Source organism: Schistocerca piceifrons, chromosome 3 (genome assembly GCF_021461385.2).
Source record: "Schistocerca piceifrons isolate TAMUIC-IGC-003096 chromosome 3, iqSchPice1.1, whole genome shotgun sequence".
In the NCBI taxonomy this organism is placed as follows: domain Eukaryota; kingdom Metazoa; phylum Arthropoda; class Insecta; order Orthoptera; family Acrididae; genus Schistocerca; species Schistocerca piceifrons.
In genome coordinates this window covers 551,420,730-551,446,748 of record NC_060140.1, presented here as the reverse complement: position 1 = coordinate 551,446,748, position 26,019 = coordinate 551,420,730, and the positions used below count along the sequence as shown (strand labels likewise).

General features: G+C 37.0%; 1 protein-coding gene across 4 annotated transcripts in view; it reads right to left on the bottom strand.

Moving 5' to 3' along the window:
• Positions 1-1,458: 1,458 nt before the first annotated feature.
• Positions 1,459-26,019, bottom strand: part of LOC124790073 (supervillin) — a 471,354-nt gene continuing 446,793 nt past the window's right edge. For all 4 annotated transcript variants that reach the window (XM_047257637.1, XM_047257638.1, XM_047257639.1 and 1 more), the window contains 4 exons: positions 18,789-18,974; positions 15,933-16,207; positions 12,561-12,716; positions 1,459-2,777 (listed from right to left, as the gene is read on the bottom strand). In XM_047257637.1, the coding sequence (XP_047113593.1) occupies positions 2,691-2,777; positions 12,561-12,716; positions 15,933-16,207; positions 18,789-18,974 (704 nt within the window). In that variant the 3' untranslated portion in view covers positions 1,459-2,690. The remainder of the gene's footprint in view (positions 2,778-12,560; positions 12,717-15,932; positions 16,208-18,788; positions 18,975-26,019) is intronic.

Here is a 26,019-nt window from a genome sequence, read left to right as displayed (position 1 = left end):
TGGTTTATTGATGTACACTTTCTCTTGAGGGAGTCCCACAAAAGTCTCACAGACCAAGATACTGTTGGATACAATCTTCCCAGAAACAGCTTCGTTATTTTGGTCAAACACATTCAAAGTGTGATCTGTCTTACTGAAACCAAACAATTTGACAATTTTTGCCACAGCAATGGAGTTCCATGATAACTTTGCACCCCAGAGTTCGCAGTGGTGGCTCTCCCATTTTCTTCGATGAAATTAGGCCCTATGACATCAAATTTGCCCAATAGAGCCCACACTGTAACTATAACAATGCAGTGTTACTGATGCAATTGGCAAGGGTTGTTTGGGGACCAATAATGACGGTTTTGTTTATTACCACTGCCATCTATCAAAAAAGAGAGCCTCATCTAAGCAAAACATCTCCTCCTCAAAATATGATAATGCTTCAACTTCTGAACTATCACAGTTTTGTAGAAATGAAAGTTTATACTGTGTAAAATTTGTCAGACAGAACTTTGATAACCCCATAGCCTGGGCATGTTGCCCTGCAGATCAGCTGGGGCTCTGTTGAATTGCACAACACACAACTTCAATGTTGTCAGGTGATGTAGCCGTTTTCACAATGCTCCTTTCTCCTTCTGCCCTGCCAAAACAGTCGGTCTCACAAAAGTTCTTAACCCATACAGAATGGTATTGCACCATTACATGGAAAGTTGGAGACAGAACTTCTTCTGAATGATGGTCACAGACTCTGCATTTTTAAAGAACATCTGTAGGACAAATGCACAGAGTGTTGAGTGGTCTACCTCTCCATTGTGACTAAGCTGCTACTGCAGTGAGAAAACAATGAGCCAAGCATGCCCTCCTCTATACTGACTCACCTGCTACTACTTGAGTCAAAATCATCAGGAAATGCTGATCATATAACATAACAAACTTGTGTGGTGTGGCTTAGTTTTTAATTTTTCCTGATTATTTATTTCATTTTAATAGAATGGAAGTGATACTATGGGGTGATTCCTGCATTAATGTCTGTTATCGTATGATCACTCTATGTGGTACCTCAAAATTCTTCTTTTTATATATTACAGTAATATTATTATTGCTGAAATTATCTGAACATATGAGAGAATGCTGTCATGAACTGCATGAAATCAGTCTTCAGATGAAGACCATAATAAAAATTACATCAAACTATGGCCTCGAAGTACCTAGTTTAGCAACCAATGTCTACTGAGCTAACAGAAGTCAGTCACCAATAGCACATTAAAATCTGGGGGCAAAAGCCATAAGGTGTTGCTGCATTCTCTAACACAGACGTGCAAAATCTACCTGAAAACATTTCTAATTATTTAAACACTGGCTCCATATAAAGTTAAACTTACTTTGTGTCCCATGCAGCTGCACCAAATATAGGTATTAGTGGCAATATGTTAGCAGTTTTGTGGATTACATGTTATAAATTAAAAAGTGATCATCATAAGTAATAACTTTAATTTACATTATATTAGTTTATAAATAAAATGTTATGTACAAAAAAGTATTTTAAATATATATTTTTATATAAGTAAATCAGTCAAAATTTACATTTCATTTACGCACAAAGCAAGTCACAACTGTACAAAAATCAAGCTTCTCATAAAGAAGGGTGTGTGTTGTGTGTGTGTGTGTGTGTGTGTGTGTGTGTGTGTGTGTGTGTGTGTTTTTATTTGTTTGTTTGTTTCTATTTTTACAAGACAGTGGCTTAATCTGATAGTTGAAATGATAAATAATTTAATGTACATATATTTATAAGAAATTCAACAAAATATAGGTAACAGAAAACACACAACTTTTGGTATAACATCTGTTAATAGAAACTGGCGAGGAATGCATAATAATAGCAATATTTCACATTAACCAAAACTCGAGGATTGAGGGTATTAAGAACATAAATAAAACATGATGATTATTTGTAATTTGAGATGGGGAAAGAATACTGCAACTGTTTGTTGTAGCAGATGCTTCTTTATGATGTGTTAAAATCAATGTTAGCATCTACAAAACAACGGGGGAAAATAGTTTCAGTCTGTTAGGTTAGAATAAATTCATTTTTCTGATCATTAATATAAATTATCTCACACTTTAAAACTGAAACAGACATGCACTGCAATTCAGCTATTACTCAAACCACTGGAAACGTGTGCCTTATTTTGGAACACAGAAAATGAGGAAAGTTTTCTTATCAGCAATATAGATCACAGAAAAATTTGTAGAACAGACAAATTTTAAGGCAACATTGGCAAACCAAGGAAACTATTTAAGATGTTGCTTTACGTTATGTAAACGGCAACTTGCATTTGGACTAGAAGCTTCAGCAGGTCTGAAAAATGCATACATGACTTATGAAATTTTGCAGTTTCAAACATCACATTTTTTGAAAGGCACAGGATCACATTAGTGTAACTCCACAGCAATGTAGCACAGCACTTATGTGTTTCCTACCTCTATTGATTGAAAACACTTAAGCATTATCCGCAACATAGTAGGAACAAACTGTGAACACATCACACAGCCAATCACAGCAGTAAAATTACAGTACACAAACACAAAACTAGTCTTCATACATATTCAGTATACTCTTCATGTCAAGTACACCTGAATTCACATTTTATCACAATCTTGCACTGTCCAAATTTAACACTGATATGGAAGAACAAAGGTGTCCCCTAAAATAATCCAACATCCTTCTTCAGTTTTGTCTGTTTCCATAAAGGAAGGGAAGAGAATTCTTCTTTTGACATACCAAGAAGCTCCTGTAAAAGTGAAACAGGCTTATGACAACCTCTGAAATTAATAAGAAGCATGGCACATTTATAAAGGACAAAGAGTTCTGAAATATGTCGAATCTGACCTAGCAACTTAAGGAAACAAAATTGTTCTCATTTCCAATGAAGCTAATCTTGGCATAGAACACTACACTGCTGATTGCTTAAATATACACACATTACATGAACAGATGAACAACTGCTCTTACTTCTTAACAAAAGAAAATGAACTACAGTATACAGGGTGGTACAGTATACATTGTTCGTGACCGGGCCAAATATCTCACGAAACAAGCGTCAAACGAAAAAAATACAAAGAACGAAACTTGTCTAGCTTGAAGGGGGAAACCAGATGGCGCCATGGTTGGTCCGCTAGATGGCGCTACCATAGGTGAAATGGATATTGACTGCGTTTTTCTAAAATAGGAACCCCCATTTTTATTACATATTCGTGTAGTACGTAAAGAAATATGAATGTTTTAGTTGGACCACTTTTTTCGCTTTGTGACAGGTGGCGCTGTAATAGTTACAAGCAAATGGCTCACAATTTTAGACAAACGGTTGGTAAGAGGCAGGTTTTTTTAAATTAAAGTACAGAACATTAGGTATGTTTGAACATTTTATTTTGGTTTTTCCTCTGTGATACATCTACCTTTGTGAACTTATTTCTGAGAATGCATGCTGTTACAGCGTGATTACCTGTAAATACACATTAATGCAATAAATGCTCAAAATGATGTCTGTCAACCGCAATAGGTTGGCAGCCCTGCAGCCAAGCGACTAGCGCGAGGTTTGGTGTTCTCGTAAAGATAAGTTATTTTAGATTATAAAACACATAGATTAGTACTGATTACGTGGTAAATAAGTGTATTAGTGTGCCGTTAAAGTGCACCATTAAAGGTTTCATTTCTCATTACGTAATATAGCAGAAAACGCGAAAAGACCGTACAGTCGTATTTTCTGTTTACGTTCTGCTGCAGCAAATCTATAGAATTTCGTTTAGTTGTTCCTTGCTCTGTCCAGCAATTTAACTTAGCGTACCTCTTCATTATTTAACTAGCACTTCCGGAAAGTAGCGTAAAGTTTAACTTGTTGTTTCAGAAACTTTGCACTTTTGTTTTTGTTTACACACAGTTGCGTATAGGCCAAATTTGTGTAACCATATTTTCGTGTTTATCTGTAATTTAACTGACTTATTCTTAATAAATTATTACGTTTATCATGAGTGAAAAGTGCTTGACTTGCCGTAGAATTGTTAGGTCGGGGCTTTGGTGTGATGGGTGCTGTAGTTTTTTCCATGTGGGTGACTGTAGTGGCGTGGGAATAGGGGAAGTAAATGAGACTCATCAGTGGTTTTGTAGGATTTGTAGTAGAGATAGGAAGATACTGGAACAGGAGGGGAAAATTGCTGCCCTTCAGGCTGAGTTAGACAAGGCCAGGGGAGATCTTGACAGGTTAAGGAGGGAGAAGGGTAAAGAGAGGTGGGAAGTGGCAACAGGCAACAGGAGGAACAGGCCTAGAACTTTGTCTGACAGCTTTATGGTGAATGTGGAAAATAGATTTGACCTGTTGCTTCAGTTAGAAGCTGGTGAGCCTCAAGCAGTTACAGGTGTAGACAGGGCACAACAAACTTTCAGCAGCAAATTGAAAAGTAAGAATGTAGGGAAATCAGTAAAGAGAAAGAAAGTGTTGTTGTTAGGTAGTTCCCATGGAAGAGGTGTTGGCCAACTCTTGCAGGATGAACTAGGATCAGAATACCAGGTCACCAATTTTTTTAAACCTAGTGCTGGTCTGGAGCAGGTGACAGAGGATTTAGGATCACTTTGCAAAGATTTCACTAAGGAAGACACCGTGGTTATAGTGGGTGGGGCAGGTAACAGTATTGACAGAGATCCTGGGTACAGCATAGAGTGTGACCTGGCGAAGATTGCATCAGCATCGAGGCATACCAGTGTTGAGTTTGTATCTGTTCTTGGGCGCCATGACCGACCTCATTTGAACTCTTCTGTCAAGAGAGTTAATTTGGAGCTGGAACGGCTGCTCATGTCGGGTGCGGGGTCACACATTGGTGTGGTTCATGTTGATTCTGTCAGTAGGTGGGATTATACTAGGCATGGCCTTCACCTCAACAGGAAGGGGAAGGGTAAATTGGCTGGGGAAATAGCAGGAAAGTTAAAGGGGGGAGGCACTGTCATGAGTGGTAAAATACCAGTGGTTATAGGATTCAGAAAAGACCCTTTTTTAGGGTAGGGAGGACAGAAAGAAAACAAATTTTAAGAGAGGTTAGAACTGAGACAAACCTTCAGTTTGAGAAAGAAATCAAAAAACATAATTCCAGCTTATTACATCAACATAAACAGCCATTGGTTAAGAATTTTCAACTGTCAGCAGATATTTTAACTCCATCCAATTTTAAGTCAGTCAATGTGAAATGTCAGCTATCTTTATTGCATCAAAATATTCGAGGACTGAGAAATAAAATTAATGAATTAACTATCTGCATAGATGAATTAGAGTCTTCAAACCCAGCTGACATAATCTGCCTCTCTGAACATCATGTGACCACTGGTATAGAACTTTTAAGTATTACAGGGTTTAGGTTAGCATCTCACTATTGTAGATCAGAAATGGAGAAAGGAGGAGTTGCCACATTCATCAGGAACTGTCATAAATTTAAGAACATAGACATTCATAAATTTTGCCTAGAACAGCATATGGAAGCATGTGCAACAGAATTAGATTTTCACAAAAAATCTTTCATAATATTAAGTGTATATCGAGCACCTGCAGGTAACTTTAATCTGTTTGTAAACCACCTTGAAGCTGTACTGGCCCATTTAACAACCAAAAACAAAGAAATAGTGGTTGCTGGTGATTTCAATGTAGATTTCCTTAAAGAATCTCCCAATAAGAACCTATTTGAGTTAGTAACACTATCATTCAACTTAATTCCCACAGTAAAGTTCCCCACTAGGATAACCACTTGCTCACAAACAGCCATTGATAATATCTTTATAGAAAAGTCAAATGAACAAAATTATATTACAAAACCAATAGTCAATGGCCTCTCAGACCATGACATGCAGTTCCTTCTGTTAAATGTTAATACTGAACAGGATATAAAATCTGTTAAATCTGAGCTCAAGAGGGTAATCAGTAAGCCAAAAATTGATTATTTTAGGACACTCCTCAGAGACATTCACTGGACTGATGTTTACAGTGCTCATGGCATGAATGAAAAATATAACATTTTTGCTAATAAAGTGCTTACCTTATTTGAACACTGCTTTCCCCCAAAACTTACCAAGGTTAGAGCAAAGTCTACAAAGAAGCCATGGATTACTCGAGGAATAGGGGTATCTTGTAAAACAAAAAGAAAACTGTATCTGTCAATCCGAAACATTTCCAATGTTGATGCTATAGCACATTATAAGAAATACTGCAAAATATTAAAGACTGTAATACGGATGTCAAAGCAAATATATTACAAGGAAAAGATAGTCATATCAGATAACAAAATAAAGACAATATGGGATATAGTGAAGGAGGAGACCGGTAGAACCAGACATGAAGAGGAACAAATAGCATTAAGAGTAAATGATGCATTGGTGACAGATGTGTATAGTGTTGCAGAACTTTTTAACAAACATTTTATAACTGTTACTGAAAAGATGGGGTTGTCAGGTTCGGTAGATGCTGCTATGGATTACCTTAGACCAGACATTTCAAGTAACTTCCATAATATGAATTTGACCCTCACTACCCCAACAGAAATAATGTCCACCATAAAATCTTTAAAATCAAAAACATCTAGTGGGTATGATGAAATATCAACAAAGTTAATTAAAGAATGTGATTCTGAGCTAAGTAACATATTAAGCTATCTGTGTAACCAGTCGTTTATCAGTGGAATATTTCCCGAATGGCTGAAATATGCTGAAGTTAAGCCACTGTTTAAGAAGGGAGATAAAGAAATAGCATCAAATTTCCGTCCAATTTCACTGTTGCCAGCATTCTCAAAAATTTTCGAAAAAGTAATGTACAGTCGTCTTTATAACCATCTTATCTCAAATAACATACTGTCAAAGTCACAGTTTGGATTTCTAAAAGGTTCTGATATTGAGAAGGCTATCTACACTTACAGTGAAAATGTACTTAATTCATTAGACAAAAAATTGCAGGCAACTGGTATATTTTGTGATCTGTCAAAGGCATTTGACTGTGTAAATCACAATATCCTTTTAAGTAAACTAGAATATTATAGTGTAACAGGAAATGCTGCAAAATGGTTCAAATCTTATATCTCTGGCAGGAAACAAAGGGTGTTATTAGGAAAGAGACATGTATCAAGCTATCAGGCATCATCCAACTGGGAACTAATTACATGTGGGGTCCCACAAGGTTCCATTTTGGGGCCCTTACTTTTTCTTGTGTATATCAATGACCTTTCATCAGTAACATTACCAGATGCCAAGTTTGTTTTGTTTGCTGATGATACAAACATTGCAATAAATAGCAAATCAAGTGTAGTCTTAGAAAGATCAGCCAATAAAATATTTGTAGACATTAATCACTGGTTCCTAGCCAATTCTTTGTCACTAAACTTTGAAAAAACACACTACATGCAGTTCAGAACTTGTAAGGGGTGTCCCAAGAGTATATGTCTAACATATGATGACAAGAAGATAGAAGAAGTGGACGGTGTTAAATTCTTGGGATTACAGCTTGATAATAAATTCAACTGGGAGGAGCACACCACAGAACTGCTGAAGCGTCTTAACAAATCTCTGTTTGCAATGCGAATTTTGTCAGACATAGGGGATATAAAAATGAAAAAGCTGGCATACTATGCTTACTTTCATTCCATAATGTCATATGGGATTATTTTCTGGGGTAATTCATCAAGCCAAGCTAAAGTTTTCCGGGCACAAAAACGTGCAGTAAGAATTATATGTGGTGTGAACTCAAGAACATCCTGCAGAAGCCTGTTTAGGGAACTAGGGATACTAACTACAGCTTCCCAATATATTTATTCCTTAATGAAATTTGTCATTAAAAATATATCTCTTTTTCAAACCAACAGCTCAATTCATGGAATCAATACTAGAAATAAGAATAATCTTCACAAGGATTTAAAGTCACTTAGTCTTGTACAAAAAGGTGTGCATTATTCAGGAACACACATTTTCAATAACTTGCCAGCAGCCATAAAAAGCTTAACAACCAATGAAATTCAGTTTAAGAGAAGCCTAAAGGATTTATTGGTGGCCAACTCCTTCTACTCCATTGATGAATTTCTGAGGAAAACCAACTGATTTGTATATAAGTACAACATAACTTCTGCACAATTTCAGTACAGTAATGTGTTCACTGAAAATTTGTGTGTGTGTGTGTGTGTGTGTGTGTGTGTGTGTGTGTGTGTGTGTGTGTAAGTATAATCTAACTTCTGCACCATTTCAGTGCAGTAATGTGTTCATTGTAAATAAGTATTACAGTAGTTGTATTACATGTTTCTTACCTTATAAATAAATAAAAAACTTTTTTATTTTAAATTCAGTGCAATAGTATTTGTAAAATGACTCTTAGTGTTCATTAAAAAATGACGATCATTCCACTTGGGACCTGTGGAATGGTACATTAGCTTATTTGTTTTAGTTTAAATATTTGTCATGTATTGTTGTTTTTCTGACATGTTCCACATCCTGGAGGACCTCCTCACTACGGATCAATTGGAATGAAAGTAAATCTAATCTAATCTAATCTAATGCATTTGGCAATAGGTGTAACGACATTCCTCTCAACAGCCAGTAGTTCGCCTTCTGTAATGTTCGCACATGCATTGACAATGCGCTGACGCATGTTGTCAGGTGGTGTCGGTGGATCACGATAGCAAATATCCTTCAACTTTCCCCACAGAAGGAAATCTAGGGATGTCAGATCCGGTGAACGTGCGGGCCATGGTATGGTGCTTCGACGACCATTTCACCTGTCATGAAATACGCTATTCAATACCACTTCAATGGCATGCGAGTTATGTGCCGGACATCCATCATGTTGGAAGTACATCGCCATTCTGTCATGCAGTCAAACATCTTGAAGTACCATTGGTAGAATATTATGTAGGAAATCAGCATACATTGCACCATTTAGATTGCCATCGATAAAATGGGGGCCAATTATCCATCCTCCCATAATGGCGCACCATACATTAACCCACCAAGGTCGCTGATGTTCCACTTGTTGCAGCCATCGTGGATTTTCTGTTGCCCAATAGTGCATATTATGCTGGTTTAAGTTGCCGCTGTTGGTGAATGACACTTCGTCGCTAAATAGAACGCGTGCAAAAAATCTGTCATCATCCCATAATTTCTCTTGTGCCCAGTGGCAAAACTGTACATGACGTTCAATGTCATTGCCATGCAATTCCTGGTGCATAGAAATATGGTACGGGTGCAATCGATGTTGATGTAGCATTCTCAACACCGACGTTTATGAGATTCCCGATTCTAGTGCAATTTGTCTGCTACTGATGTGCAGATTAGCCACGACAGCAGCTAAAACACCTACTTGGACATCATCATTTGTTGCAAGTCATGGTTGACGTTTCACATGTGGCTGAACACTTCCTGTTTCCTTAAATAATGTAACTATCTGGGGAAAAGTCCGGAAACTTGGATGATGATGTCCATGATACGGAGCAGCATACATAGCACATGCCCGTTGGGCATTTTGATCACAATAGCCATAGATCAACACGATATCGACCTTTTCCGCAATTTGTAAACAGTCCATTTTAACACTGGTAATGTATCACAAAGCAAATACCGTCCACACTGGCAGAATGTTATGTGATACCACGTACTTATACGTTTGTGACTATTACAGCGCCATCTATCACAAAGCAAAAAAAGTGGTCCAACTAAAACATTCATATTTCTTTAAATAGTACATGAATATGTAATAAAAATGGGGGTTCCTATTAAAAAAAAAAAAAAAAAAAAAAAAAAAGAAGAAGAAGTTGATATCCGTTTGACCTATGGCAACGCCATCTAGCGGGCCAACCATAGTGCCATCTGGTTTCCCCCTTCAAGCTAGACGAGTTTCGTTCTTTGTAGTTTTTTTGTTTGATGCTTATTTTGTGAGATATTTGGCCCAGTCACTATCAATCATCCTGTATACAACAAAAGGTGAATGCTATATAAAATTAGACTTTTGCACTCTTAAGTGCACATGAATGAACATTGAAATTTATTTTTAATTTTAATTCCAAATCTCTGAAGATCACTTCACTACTGATTGTGGAGATGAAAAATAAATCTCATATTATTAGTTTTTGTGTAAAAAATATATTCTATATTATTTTTACATATTCACATGTGTCTCTTAATTAAGGGTTTATGTAAAGATAGGGTTCTTTTATGTGGATGTTCAGCTATCTTTTAGTCCTTTGTTTATTACTGTGCAAATTAATTCCATCACCAAACCAGAAATTTCTCATGTTAAGAAATGAGAAAAGACATCTGTTTCATTTGGTAAAAAACTTTCTATAGCCAAGATTGCATAAATACTTATTTATTTTGGATAACCAGCTTCAACAGGCTTTGAAGACCAGTAGACAACACCAAAGTCTATCGAACTTGGTTGTTGAAAATAAATAAGTATTAATGTGATCTCAGTTACATAAAGTTTTTGACTGCTGTTACAGCTGCAAAGTAAAAGATTCTTTCTGTAAACTACACCAGACTACACAGTCTCCTCATTGTTACAAGCTTGGAGACAGGCACTGTAGCTCCTATGTAGCATGGATTATACTGCAAAAAGACAAATTATGTAGTGAAGTGACAGGTATTGGGCAGAATCTAAATTTAAGTCTCAGGAAACCGCCTTTGACAGTACTTTTCTTATGAGTGACCTTTGGAAGAGATATGCAGGCAATTAACAGTACAGACAAGATGATAATAGAAGTTTTTGAAATGTAGATCTACTGAAGAATGAATGGATAAATACATGGGCTGTCCCTAAAGTACGCAGCCTAACAAGCAAACACAAACTTTTTGGGAGGAAAATCTTTATTTCTCTACACAGTCTCCTTTCAGCTCAATACACTTTTCCCAGCAGTGTTCAACAGCTTCAATACCCTGTTTATAGTGAGAACTGTTGAACTCTGCAAAACAGCCATCAACAGCAGACTCTGCCTCTTCATTTCTGGCAAATCTTTTACCAACAAGCCATTTATAAGTCTGGAAACAGAACATGATTAGAGGTGGCAAAATCTGGAGAATACGGCGTAAGAGGAAGGAATTCGAATTTCACTAACTAGTTTTTGGTCATGGCGATAAGGTATGTGTGAACTGGTGCACTGTCATGATGAAACAAAATTCTCTCTTCTGTTAAATGTGACTGTTTTTGCCTGATTTCATCACTCAAATGCTGAAATCAGTTCACATAACAGTTGCCAGTGGTTACTCTTCCTTTCTGAAGATAATCAATAAAAATTTTCCCATGTGCCTCCCAAAAAACTGACACCATGACCTTGCCTGCACACAGAACTGTCTTTGTATTCTTTGGAGCTTATTTTCCCATTTCAGTCCATTGTTTTGAGTGTTCCTTCAACTCAGGTTTAAAGTGATGGGCCCATGTTTCATCCATGGTTATGAACTGATGGAAAAACTCTGCTTTATTATAATCGCCAAATGTTGTGTTGTTGTGGTCTTCAGTCCTGAGACTGGTTTGATGCAGCTCTTCATGCTACCCTATCTTGTGCAAGTTTCTTCATCTCCCAGTACCTACTGCAATGTACATCCTTCTGAATCTGCTTAGTGTATTCATCTCTTGGTCTCCCTCTACGATTTGTACCCTCCACGCTGCCCTCCAATGCTAAATTTGTGATCCCTTGATGCCTCAGAACATGTCCTACCAACCGGTCCCTTCTTCTTGTCAAGTTGTGCCACAAACTCCTCTTCTCCCCAATTCTATTCAATACCTCCTAATTAGTTATGTGATCTACCCATCTAATCTTCAGCATTCTTCTGTAGCACCACATTTCGAAAGCTTCTATTCTCTCCCTGTCCAAACTATTTATTTACTAAACAATGTAGCACCAGGGAGGGTAAAAATTGTAGGTGGAGACCAAGGCTTTCACAGTAAACACATTCAAGCAGATGTAGATTGCAGCAATTATGCAGAGATGAAGAGGCCTGCACAGGATGGACTAATGTGGAGAGCTACATCAAACCAGTCTTTGAATTGAAAACAACAATAACTACAACCACAAGGAAAGTAGTGGTCAATCCCCAACAGGCTATCTAATGCAGCCATCCTGTTCTTCACTTTTCTGGGGGAACAGCTGAGTCAACAAATCTCTTGAGAAACACAAGTATGACTAGCTTTCCCCCTCATCTCCCTTTACCTAACAATTTTATTTATGCTCCAATGTACACTTCTCAGACTCAGTTTTATTCAGATCATTTTTTACATATTTTTAAATGCTCTGTTTTGCATTTAGTGTATGATCTGGAGAAAAGATTTAGTACAGACAAAACCAAAATTCATTGTTGAAAATATTAGTTACTCCATAATGACCACTTTTCAAAAGTGTAAAGTTGTTAATTAAAATTAATTCCTACATGATTTTTTTTAAATGATAATTATTTTTAACAACCTGTTTCTTGATAGTACCTAGATATTATTATACAGTAATATTGACATAATTGCACCACAAGGGAACAACAACAAAGCTACTTAACAATATTCATAGTTATTATACTCCACCTGGAAATGATTAGGGTCGAGATAGATTTCGAGGCAGGTGGGATCCACACCATCAGGTAGTGGCCTCTGCAGCAGCTGAGCAGGGGGATAGGTTGAGCATGTCAGTCTTGCTAGCTCATCTTCCACTTTAAGTACTTCTCCAGGTTTTCTTCCATCCTGCAGCAGAAAAGGAGATAATTCAAACAACTGTGCAGCAATATATTTGAAGGATATTCCCCATATCTTTGTTACAAATTGTGAAACTTTTCAAAAATTCTCATTTTGTAAAGCTTTTGGATATTATAAATTGCAGGTATCATCTGAAATAAAGCAACACTTGATTGGAATTCATCAGTACCATCACACATAGAACAGAAATTTTCATTACAATTTAGCAATTGTGAGATTATTATGTGGAGTGAACAGAGACAACAGAAAACTCTAACAACATGCCCAACAAAAGGGCACAGAATATTGGAACACATCTTTTGATGGTCTATTTCTTACCCTAAAAAATTGCTGCAATAATTACCAAATAATAAAAGATTTGAAGGGAAATAGGGAAGACACATTAGGTTGCCAACAGGCATAATTAAAAGACACGTACATAAAGCTTTTGGCCACAGCCTTCATCAGCAGAAGACAAACACACACCATTCACACACATAAGCAAGCACACCACCTGCACACACTAGCATTTTTTGGACAACATGAGACAGTGTGGTATTGGGTTGCAAGGCTCACACATCTCTCAAGTCAGTTAACTTGCAAGTTGTGTGTAGCTGATCCTCTTCTCTGTGTAATCAGCTATGCTGATCTCCCAAAAGCTTCTTCTCCAAAAACTACAGCTGGTTAAAGGAGTTTATTAAACTACTTCTCTATCCTTGAAATAATTTGGGTACTCTTAGAATACACTTCAGTTCAATCACTTTATATTCTCAACTTCCACAGACAACAACTTCAACAAGCTAACTTAGTCCTTAAATATTAGACTCATTGACACATATTCAGATATCATTGGTTTGATAACCAAATAATTTATGAACACCATACATGTGTCTTGCTTTGTTCACAACCAAGACATATAATAAGTTAAAAGTCTCTAGTCTCAAGTGAGTCCAATATGTGAATGTATATAGAAATCTATATTCAATTGTTCATAAGTCTTTTTACAATCCACACAGACACAAAAGAGCATAGAATACTACATAAACTTTTCTTGTTCTTCTCTACCCGTACACGAAAACTCTGTGGAGCGTATAGCAAGTACTTGTCCACCGCTGTTCAGCCGCCGGGTCCATCTTTTTCTCATAACTATTTTTTGACCTGCACATTCAAAGAGGCTATGCACAGTAGGGCATATTTGTTTCTCCCACTCACCTCTAAAATATCGGGTGTTCAAAACAGTGGAAGGCCAAGCGGTTCTAGAATTTACTCTGAAATTCCAAAAGCACTAAAACACATTACCTCCAACTCCAGCATCTTGAGCCAGAATACCAACGTTCCAGCCCGAGATACTGGAGTTGGCTGTCATGTGTGCTTGCTTGTGTGTATAAATGGTGTGTGTTTCTCTTTTGCTGCTGAGGCCATGTCCAAAAGCTTTGTTTGTCTTTTAATTGTGCCTGTCTCAACTTAATGTGTCTTCTTTACAGGAAGTAACAATCTGTCTTTTCCTATGTTACTGGTATTCCTATCTGGAGTTTCCATTGCTTGATTTTTACAAAAGAGATGTATTTCAAATGTCTATTATCTTTAGTTTAATTTTTTCACATGTTCTATGGGGCAATGTAAGACAACACTAGTCTGTCCTGGAATGAGTCACTACGTAATGCACAGAAGGCTAGTAAAATATTTTTAAAAAATACATAACATTATATATATGAGGAGATCATGGTAATGATATATGCAGATAAGTAACACCAAATGTCTTTAAATGACAACAAGTAACTCCTGTACACAATGGAAGACACATGCACAACAAGGAAGCCTTTGACTTACACTGAAAACTTTAGGTTTAAACACTCACATTTCTCAGTTCTGCCAGAAACTTGCTGAGAAAAGAACCTACAGAAAAGTGCACACATTTTTGTGCATTGGATAAAGAAGTGTTATCTAAATGTAAATCATTTGTCTGTTTAGTATGCTATAGGGAGTACATGTACAGGAATGGCAGATTTGGATTCCTAAATGCTTGAATAACACCCTTTTCCCTGTTTGATAATGTTTTAGGACAACCTCCTGTTTCCCATTTGTTAGACACAAACTGAACCTGTGGCGAGTTTTTCTCCCAGTTCCAAAATGCTCCAAAAATATGCAGAAATGTAGCACCATCAATGCAATGCAATCATCTTTTGAATAATAGAGGTACCTACTATCCTTAATTTATCACTGAGCTGAAATATATTTGCTTTTGATGCTATTCTCCTCTTAATCTGAAAAGAAAATCTGTATTTAACACTCAAACTAGAAAGAGAGAGAGAGTGTGTGTGTGTGTGTGTGTGTGTGTGTGTGTGTGTGTGTGTGTTGGGGCTTATGGGCGCTCAACATCAAGGTCATCAGCGCCCTGACACACATTAAAAGGAACGAATGTGGACGGACCTAATAAAACTGAAAAACACACTCAAAGAAAGCAGGAAAAGAAGGAAAAGACTACATAAGAAAGTAAAACCGAAGGAAAGGGAAAACTTAGCAACAAGAATGCCACAGGAAAGTGACAATGGCTGGCCACTTACATAAAATATGGGCGAGCTTGTCACACAGTAAACAAGTTAAAATCCTCTCCCTAAAATCTTTGTAAAAACATGTGACATGGCACAGAACTTTAAAACTTTAACCACATTGGTCCGAGTATTGCCTAAAAGAGATGGCAGGTCCGTCAAACTAGAAAGAAATACAATGAAACTGAATCAATCAGTTTCAAATATCATCATTTTGTTCTCAGAGAAACATACTTTCCTTTTATGTAGTTTCTTAAAAAATGCTACACTAGCCAAAATATTTTCAAATATTCGTTATATATTTAACTAAACTTTGCAAACCACTGAAGTGGAAGTCAAAGGGTCCTACCAAGTGACAGATTTATATCATGGGAGAATGAAAAAAATTGTACTTTATTAGAAATTTTCTAATGAAATGGAATCCCCTGTATTATATACTGCAGTAAACATTCATCAAACATGAACTACATACATCTACGTATTTTAAATATTTCCTACCATCATGTGGTGACAGAACTCCCACAGGATCATTTTCAACTAATTACACTACATTTCTCAAACTTTATTAAGAAGCAAGCTCACCGATTCTACGATGTTAGTACTATACTGCTGTAACAATATTTAGATACTGACAACTTAAAGTCAGTAGAGGCACTGGTGCATATTTCATACTGACCCTTATGTTAAGTTCTGCTATATCATCCCTATCAGTCCACACAGGAAACAGATTAGTAAATTCAAGTGGTTCAAGGCCAGCCCACACAAGCCACGCAGAAGCTTTTCTCCTGCCCATGTGATGAGCATAGTCAAGTGCGGTCTGCATTGCAGCACGTCGCTCTGCCTGCCATCGCACAGCACCAGATCCTGTTTGTGTACTAGGATCTTCTGTTGTGTCTGGCCACCAACCCTGCCACAACCAAAGCTCACTCCCACTATCAAGCAGGAACAGTGCTGTAAAAAACAAGACACTTTAGTCACAGAAAATAGTGTACAAAATGTTTAAACAGAGACAAACATTTGTAGCACCTCCTCCCCCTGCAAAACTTTGATCTCCAGCTGCCCTTTGAGAAATGATGATTTTATAAATTACGTAAGTTGCTGTAGGGGAGGTTCTGTGAAATACCACATTTACTCCAGTATAAGAATACCCCAATATGACATCCCCCACCCTTTTCTTACTGGCTCCATGAGAAAAATTGATTTTTACCACATTCTGACTAATTAAAATTGCAAAATGTTTTATTGACAAAATATATACATAAAAAATTTAACATTATACCTGTTCTAAACTTATGCTATTTAATGATTGTCAACATTTTGATAATACAAGGAGTGATAAAATAAACAAAAAGAAATGGTTTTCTTTCATTCCTTTCTTGATTAATATCCAACCCAGTTGTCTGTTACACCACCATTGTCTGTTTCACCACAACCACCACCATCACCATCCTAATATCACACTTGAAATTGCAACAGGTGATACAAGCAAGAAAGAAATTTACAATCTTGGCCATTTCTTCCAAATATATCATGATTTCCAAGGTTATGTTCATGGTGGGACCTGAGAACACAGCTGCTTTTTCTGAATACACAGAGGATTTTGCATTTATATATCATCCTCTTGTTTCCCAACATGTCATCTGCCTCCTACTCTCTCACTGGCTGCATTGAAACAGCACTTGACACCACTTCACATAATGTCTCACAGTGAGTGTTGACAACACTGGTGCATGAAACACGTACACTGCTTGCCCTGTCTAGACTTTTACCATCTCCTACAGAAATGTATACTACCATTGAGTACTTGCCCAGTCTTAAAAGTTAATTCAATTTTGACTATGAATGGATTCATACAAACTGCAGTTTAAACATGGGTAGATGCTCATCAAAAGCAAAGGTATGTGGTACACATTCCCATGGTTGACTGCATGAAGAAATTGCCCCCAGCTTCCCTGTTCACTTTCCAATCCCTCCGAGTTCTTCAAAGCAAATCTGCATGTGGCTTCAATTTCCAAAGCTTCACCTGTAAATGTCAGCCAACCACTATTTAATATATTACACAATGTAAAAATGTTAAGCTGAGCAGCAACAGTTTAATCTGCAAATGTAAGATGACCCTGCATTTTTCGAATGACAAATTTGGGAAAAAACCTTATATCATCAACAGGTAAATGTGATAATGATGAAACAGGGATACACTAAGCTTTCTTTCATTCAAAGATGTCATGATGTAGATCTACAGTAACTTGAAACTGAAAACCAAACATTTAGCATCAACCGGTTTTCATAACAGTTGTAGAAGAATTTCAAAGAGCAATACACTGGTTTGCTACTCCCCTTATGACACTTTTTCGAATTTATTTCAGTGTATAACATTAAACTTCATTATTTGAGACTCTACTTGTTTGTTTTTGTCACAATTTAAGGGAGTTATTTGCGAAATATTCCTATGCTGTCACACATCTTGTTTTTCCCCATTAACTTTGGCAGTTTTATTCATATAACTCAAAGTTTTGTTCCCAATGCTACATCTACATTCTAGATCTGTTTTTTAGAATTTCTTACATTTGTCCGATTGTAAACTTCATTCATTTCCAAACCCAATACGTGTTTGTGTTTGTTAGATAACTGTACATTCAGAAGCAAACTAACATGTCTTTTCCACAGAAACTCTCAAATACTTGTTCACAAAAGAAGGTAAAAGTCAGTCTTACAGCAGGCAATAAAAACAGGCATAAAATGGAGCTGGCAAGGACTATTAATGTGCTAAGAATAACATTGTGGAATTTTTAGTTCTAGATGCAGATTACACAACAAGATCCAGAAAGGTGCAAGGCTTTTTCATTGCCTTTATTTTCAGCAGCTTATTATACTGCTTCAGAGAATCTTTGACATCTATCTGAACCACTCATTCTTTGGGAAGGAACATTTGGTTCTGAAAATTTTAAGTTCCTCTTCTTGTGCCTTTTTTTGTCAGCACACAGTCAATAATTATTATTACTTTTATAATTCATTTTCAGATAGTGAATGCTTTTTACCAGAGAACATCATGAAATACTATGCTATACTAAGCTAGTAATACTCTCTCCCTCTATTTCTCCTTCACCTTCTTGTGGCAAAAAACCCATGTTTTCTAAACTTCTTGTGTTGTTACCTGCTCTACTTACTTGTGTTATTCATTTAAGTTCATTTAATTTCAAATGATTAATACCTAATAAGACAACATTTGTAAATTATGTGGGGAAGAGAAGAGCACTAAAGTGGTCCATATAAATGCTTGTAATGGTTTCAATGGAGAAAACAGCAGTGAATGAGCTCAAAGTTCAATTTTGATATCTGTGAGGGAAAGAACGCAATAAAACAGGATCTAACCTTCACGCCCAGTAAATCACGTATAATTTTCAATAATCTTCAGAATTAACATAAAATAAATGGAAACATATGCAATATAAATGTATAGCAATGACTACTGCAACATTTCAGTCGGTGTCATTCATCAAACAACACATACAGAACTTAATCATGATCTTACCTGGTTGACCGGCACTGTACAAATCATCTTGCAGGAATGGAAAGGCCACAGGAAAGTCTGGATGTCTATATGGACTCAGTATCTCAGTAGCAGAGAAGAAGCCAGAAATACTGCTCAAATGGAAAAGTCGAGGTGTGCCATTTGCCTGAACTGATGTATACAACTGACGACTGCTGCCACCCAGACCTGTTCGAAATGCACACAAAAAATTTTTACATCACATATTTTATAAGATGGGAACAGAAAATTGTTGTTATTATTGTTGTTGTTAAATTTATTGGCCACATTGCAGCACTTGTGACACTGCTTGTTCAATTTTGCTTTTCAGGTTGCGCTGTTTGGTTCTAGCAATCCACCAACAACATTATATTCTTTCTGAACATAATTTTCTCAATCTGTCTGAAATTCCTATAGCCCTTTTGTGTGTGGATTCTGCTGCAAATCTGTGATTCCTAAGAAGAGTACTGATTTTATCTTTTTCCTCTGCATCTGTTACCTGGTTTAAAACCTTGCCAAATTTCTTGGACATAATGTCCTCCTATCTTTTTTCTAAGATTTCTCATCCCAAGTTGTAAAATCCTGATTTCTTGCAACCTCAAGACATGAAAGAAATATTAATTCTCAAGACTACTTCAACCTGGCTTTTTTTATTATTATAATAATTTGTACAGGTTTTGATTATTCTTCTTTCAGTTTTGAGGAGATGATCAGTTGTTTCCTCATTTTTAATTTGGAACAGGGTTTTGCAAGCACAAGTTTTGGTTCTAGAATGTTTCTGATAGTGTGTGTTGGATCTTAGTGTCTTTTTACAAGCATCTGTTATTACACACTGGACTGCTTAGAAATTGAGCTTTTTTTTCATTTTGTTAGTCCCATTTATCCATCTTTTCATGTTAGTTATTCTTCACAGTTCTCCAAAATATTTAAACTGTACAACTATGTTAATTTTTTGATTACTTATGAAGACTAATATCAGGGTGTATACGTGGACGGCGAAAAAAAATTCCCAGATTTCTCCCGCATTTCCCAGTTAAAAATACACTTTCTCCCGGATGAAAACACATTTTTTCTGTGTTAAGTAACAGTATACTTTTCCTTGAAACTGTAAAACTTATCAATCCTTTAAATGGTTGTGGTTTTATACACTGGCGTAAAATTTCCCGGCACTTTGGAAAACGAAACTCAGGGGAATAAACACGTTCTAGAAAGATGTCTGATGTGCAACAACATGTACACTGTATATTTTCATATTACGAAAGTATAAATTCGGATTCCACCAAACACCGCATGTTGCTTTCCGAAGGATTGAAATCGAGATTGCGATGCACTTTTGTAAGCCAGTTGTAGCTCATGTCAAGCGATCTCGGCAGCTGATGACTGCAGATATTAGATCATAGGACACGTGATGTAGTCAGCCAATAGCAACATCACTGTAAAGTAGTGCGAATACACAAATAGAAAAAGTTAATGGTTTAAATTAATATACATGTATACATAGTGTTACTACAATGAAAGAAAAGCTTTTACTCTTAATTTTGGTCACTAAGATTAATAAGCTGCAAGAGAAGCTAAGCTTTAACACATAATGTTCATTTTTGCATGTGTTACACTTTAAAGGTACATCACAAAAATGTGCCAGTAAATTTTTTAACAACGACACAAATGTCTGATCTTCTGGCTCGAAAATTTTCTAAATGGTCACCCTCAAAGACCTGACTTTTGAATGAGAGTCAAATGCTCTGTGATTTAAGAAATTCATCGGACATCCGCGTGCTCAGAGTTCATCTTATGTGAAAGGAAATTTACTTTGAAAGGAAATTTACTTTGAAAGTAACGCTTTCCAAACAACCATTCGCAATATTTTCCTGTGACCTGTTAGAAATAGAATTGTTTCAGCAGTTGCCAGAGCACGCCAAATAACAGGTGTCGCAGCGCTTGTGCAGCTACAATGACGCTGGAAGCCTGAACGTTCATACGTGTAAAACATTAAAGGATCTTACATTATGCCATAAAAGATGTAAATTTTCTTGGAGTACCTGTAGTGTCTACTCCCCCCCCCCCCCCCCCCCCCCCCTCTTTCAAATTCTGAAGGTAAAGTACAGGGAGCGAAAGGCTATTTACAATTTGTACAGAAACCAGATGGCAGTTATAAGAGTCGAGGGGCATGAAAGGGAAGCAGTGGTTGGGAAGGGAGTGAGACAGGGCTGTAGCATATCCACGACATTATTCAATCTGTATATTGAGCAAGCAGTAAAGGAAACAAAAGAAAAGTTCGGAGTAGGCATTAAAATCCATGGAGAAGAAATAAAAACTTTGAGGTTCGCCGATGACACTGTAATTCTGTCAGAGACAGCAAAGGAGTTGCAATAGCAGTTGAATGGAATGGACAGTGTCTTGAAAGGAGGTTATAAGATGAACATCAACAAAAGCAAAACGAGGATGATGGAATGTAGCCGAATTAAGTCGGGTGATGCTGAGGGAATTGGATTAGGAAATAAGACACTTGAAGCAGTAAAGGAGTTTTGCTATTGGGGAGCAAAATAGCTGATGATGGTCGAAGTAGAGAGGATATAAAATGTAGACTGGCAATGGCAAGGAAAGCGTTTCTGAAGAAGAGAAATTTGTTAACATCGAGTATAGATTTAAGTGCCAGGAAGTCATTTCTGAAAATATTTGTATGGAGTAAGACCATGTATGGAAGTGAAACATGGACGATAAATAGTTTGGACAAGAAGAGAATAGAAGATTTCGAAATGTGGTGCTACAGAAGAATGTTGAAGACTAGATGGGTAGATCACATAACTAATGAGGAAGTATTGAATAGAATTGGGGAGAAGAGGAGTTTGTGGCACAACTTGACTAGAAGAAGGGATCGGTTGGTAGGACATGCTCCGAGGCATCAAGGGATCACCAATTTAGTGCTGGAGGGCAGCGTGGAGGGTAAAAATCGTAGAGGGAGACCAAGAGATGAATACACAAAGCAGATTCAGAAGGATGTAGGCTGCAATAGGTATTGGGAGATGAAGAAGCTTGCACAGGATAGAGTAGCATGGAGAGCTGCATCAAACCAGTCTCAGGACTGAAGACCACAACAACAACAACATGTCTGGTTATTTATTAAGGCATAATGCCATACATGCTAGAAGATGAAAACATGAACTTGAAATGCAGCAAACAGTTGAATCTAGCCAATAGTGTGGAATTAAAAACTTCGTTTCAAATAAATTGACTGCCTCAGCAGAAAAGATTAGTAAAAGTCAAATTTCTTTAACAAACCGACAAAGATAACTTCATTGTTCTGCAAGGTGATTAATGCTTGACAGTCAAAAAGGTGGAAACAAAATAAAATCTGAAACTAATTACGTATTTTAGCCTTCCGTAATTTTGTGAATGTATTTTAATTCACTTGATAGCTCCCGGTCACAAAAATCCGTTTTGCTTTCATTTGAAGTGAGAGCAATAAACAAAGATTTAACAGCAAAATCACTTAATGTAAACACACATCACGTGGAGACTACCACCTCCCACTACAACTCGGACTGCTCTGTAAATCAGGTCCGGATCTAGGATATTTCCAAACCGGGGCGATATTAAGATAGTGGCGCTCCCCCCTCCCTTGAGCACTTGAGGTAGGACACCAAAAATTTAAAAATCGACTTTTCAAAAATATCTTCATTTTGTAGCACACATCTTTCTGAATAGTCTGATACATAAAACATATATATTTGAGGGAACATAAGACATGTTATTTGGTCTTAAGTGTGGCAAAGTGCAGTGCAACGCCTCTACACACAGCATTCTTCCATGGCATGTCTCTTGTATTTCGCTCTGTGGAATTCAAACATGTAATATTTTGTAATGGAATGGGTGCCATCAAACTATATTCACGCCAGTGGAAATTAAAATATCCTGTGGTGCCTCTCCTGCTCCCAGTTGGCCAGTTTGACATCCTGCTCCTATTTATTGACACCCTGCTCCTCTTTAAAAAAATCTCGAAATTAATATTGGTTGGGATTATTTGCAACCGGCAGAACAAGAACTCTTCAGAAAATTTGCAGTCTTTACTGCCTATTAGCTAATAACTTGCTGATTTGTGTGACATAAAATTAAATATAGGATACACAAAATGAATAAAGACAAGAGACAAGCAAGACAGTACATGTTTCTTCAATCGTTATGTCCTAGCTTCTTTTCTCCCTAATCTTGACACAGCTTTACATGGCGTACTTTCCTTTCTGGGAAAGAATCTACTGCCTCATCAAAGTTCGTCAACGTTTTGCTACATGAAAAAACGAAATGTCGTTGTCTAATACTAGAAAAGCTGTTAATACAAATTGTAACCAAGACTGGTGTGGTTTCTCGATCTGATTACATGTATTTTGCCACTGCTATATAAAACAAAATAGGCCTGCCCAATATTGCAGTAGTTGTTACACACTTCACATAAATGAGACTGTTTTGGCACAAATGGTCATTTTTATAACACAACAGAATATAATTCAAGAAGTACCAATATCAAAGGCCCATTACGCCTACTACAAGCAAAACGTTTTAAGTTACGAAATAATTTCACATTTCATTCATACTCTCTAGCTTCTGAAGCATGAGACAGTAAAGTAGTAGTACTAAATTTTTAAATAAACTTTGAATCGACATATTCTCCCGTAATTTGTGAGAGTCCCCGTTTCTTCTCCTTCCTCGTTCTAACAAACAATCTTATCACTAATTCTGTAACTATTCCTCCCAGTGTCAAAACTTATTATCTGGTTAATTTCGTCACCAGTTTAGTTAACCGGTTGGGCGTTATTATGTGTTCGAACAAGGCGTTTTCCACACTACTCCCAGAATAGAACTTTAGCGGCTGCTAGCCGGGGACTGTATAACTGGCCCTTTGCAGTGTAGTGTAGCAGTCTGGCCAAAAATTTTCTGTCAAAATTTCATTTTTTTTTGGACACACGGAGGAGACAATATGCAATCTTTGTTGCCTATTATTCCTGTTAGTCGTTTTTTTCCACTTTGGTAGTCTGAATCTATGGAATTCGCTAGTAGTTATAACAATGCTGATCATTTGCAAACCCAGTCAACCACATAAACAGTGACTGGCATTCAGTTTATTTCTAGATGTGACAGGGATTCCCCTGGCAGAGACATCACGTACACTATGCATGCATTCAAAAATCAACTTACGATTCTTTCAGATATCGACTTAGAATTTGTTCAAGAATGTTCAAAAACCAACAGGGATGCGTTCAAAATCATATGAGAAATCGATAGACCAATGTGCGGTGCGTGCTAGGGGCTTTGTGAAACAAGGTCTTTTTCCTCAATAATATGAATTTGCCCCCCCCCCCTCCCCCCTCCCCCTGAAACTATTGCCCGGGGCAGATAACCGAGTCTGCCCCCGCCGCCTAGTTCCGGGCCTGTTGCACATATGTGAATCTGGCAGCTTAGGCGCACCAGTAAAATTTTTCCGGATAGCATCTGGCTGCTTGCTGCTATTGCTTATACAAATAACTGCCACACTTCTGTTGCCAGAAGCAGGAGAAGGTACTATTCATACGAGACTCAACTGCACATGCGGATAAGCTCACTCGCAACCGCTCAAACGAATCTAATGTAAAGTTGTGACCTAACACCCATCGGAGGCAATTTGTTGTTATGAAACATTGCATAGTCTTCCTAAAGGCTATGACACATTTTGCCGTCGGCAGATGCTTGTAACAGCACTGTGTTTTGTTGTTGTATATAGTGAATTTCCTTTGCAACTTAAATTTTATTTATTTTTTTTTTTTCTCTCGTTCGTTTCTTATTGCTGCAGTATTATTCTGCAGTAGAGAGATACAGCAATATTCTTTGTTAGAGTATTGGTTCTTACCAGTCAAAGTTACAAAAATTTAACTGAAAACTAAAACAATGAAAAATTCACGGAATTCTAAAAAATTCTCGGGTTTTTCCAGGTTTTCTCCCGGATGAAAAAATTCCCGGTTTTTTCCGGATCTCCTGGTTGCCCCGGGTCGTATAAACCCTGAATATACAAAGGGGTTTCATGTGCATGATCTCAGTTGTCACTAAGGATACTTCTAAGCCTATTTTTAGGTCAGTTTTTGGTGACTGGTGATCTAGCCCAAACTTCTTCCATGTCTAGAGCTAAAAGAGCTAGATCATCTGCAAACCTCAGGCAATATGTTCTTACCAAGGCTTTTGCTCCAATTTTGATTGAGATGGGTTTTCTTTATGCCAAATCTTTGTGATGTAATTCAAGCCTATACTAAAAAGCAGTGGGGATAATCCATCACCTTGTCTATGACCACTTTTTATTGTGAAAGCTTTTGAAATTTCTTCCCTGCAGTTTAGCTTGGAATTTGTTTCATTATTTTTTATTTTTCTGGTATGAAGATTGTATGATCTGAGGACTTATAAAAGTGTGGGTCTATTGACACTACTAGGTTTTGTTGAAATATATGAATTAAACAAAGAGCTGTTTATGTGCTTTTAATGTTCCATTTTTAGTTTCGGGCCAGAGAATTTGGTATAGATGGCTTATGTATGGATGAAATCCATCTTGGTATTCCACAAGTTTTGGTTCCAGAACGTTTTTGATCTTGTTGTAAATTTAAATAAATAATCCATTATTCTGTGCTCCAGTGTTCTGGTATTTCTCTGTGAGGAACATTTTGACCAGACGTTGGTAGAGATTTCCGACTGCACATTTTCCTGTGGTTTTTGAGATGTCTCCATATATTAGGTCTTCACAACATGCTTTGTATTTTTCAGTTCTCTGATATTGAGTTCCACTCCATAAATGGTTGGAGGATCAGAGATAATGAAAATGGTTCTGACCATATCATACTTCAAATGTTTCCAGTGTGACCCATAATTCAAAATTTCATTGAATTTTTCTGCAAGAAACTCTGCATTGTGGACTAACTTCCCTGATTTAACTCAGAGCGTTAATTCTGGGGCCTCATATTTTTTAAGACATCTGGTAGAAGTTTTGCAATAACTACACAATACGCAACAATAAAAATTATGAACACTGTTTGATGGTCCAGTTGGGGAGTAATATACTGTGAGAGGGGGGAAAAAAAGCAACAGCTATCCAGAGGAAAGAAACAACTGGAGAAAAGATATGTAGAAAACCACCTGTAAGCAAAAATATAATTGCAGTTAATGCACTCTGTAAAAAGTGAAGAATGTTTAAGGAGGTTGACAAACCAAGCAGCGCAAGCAG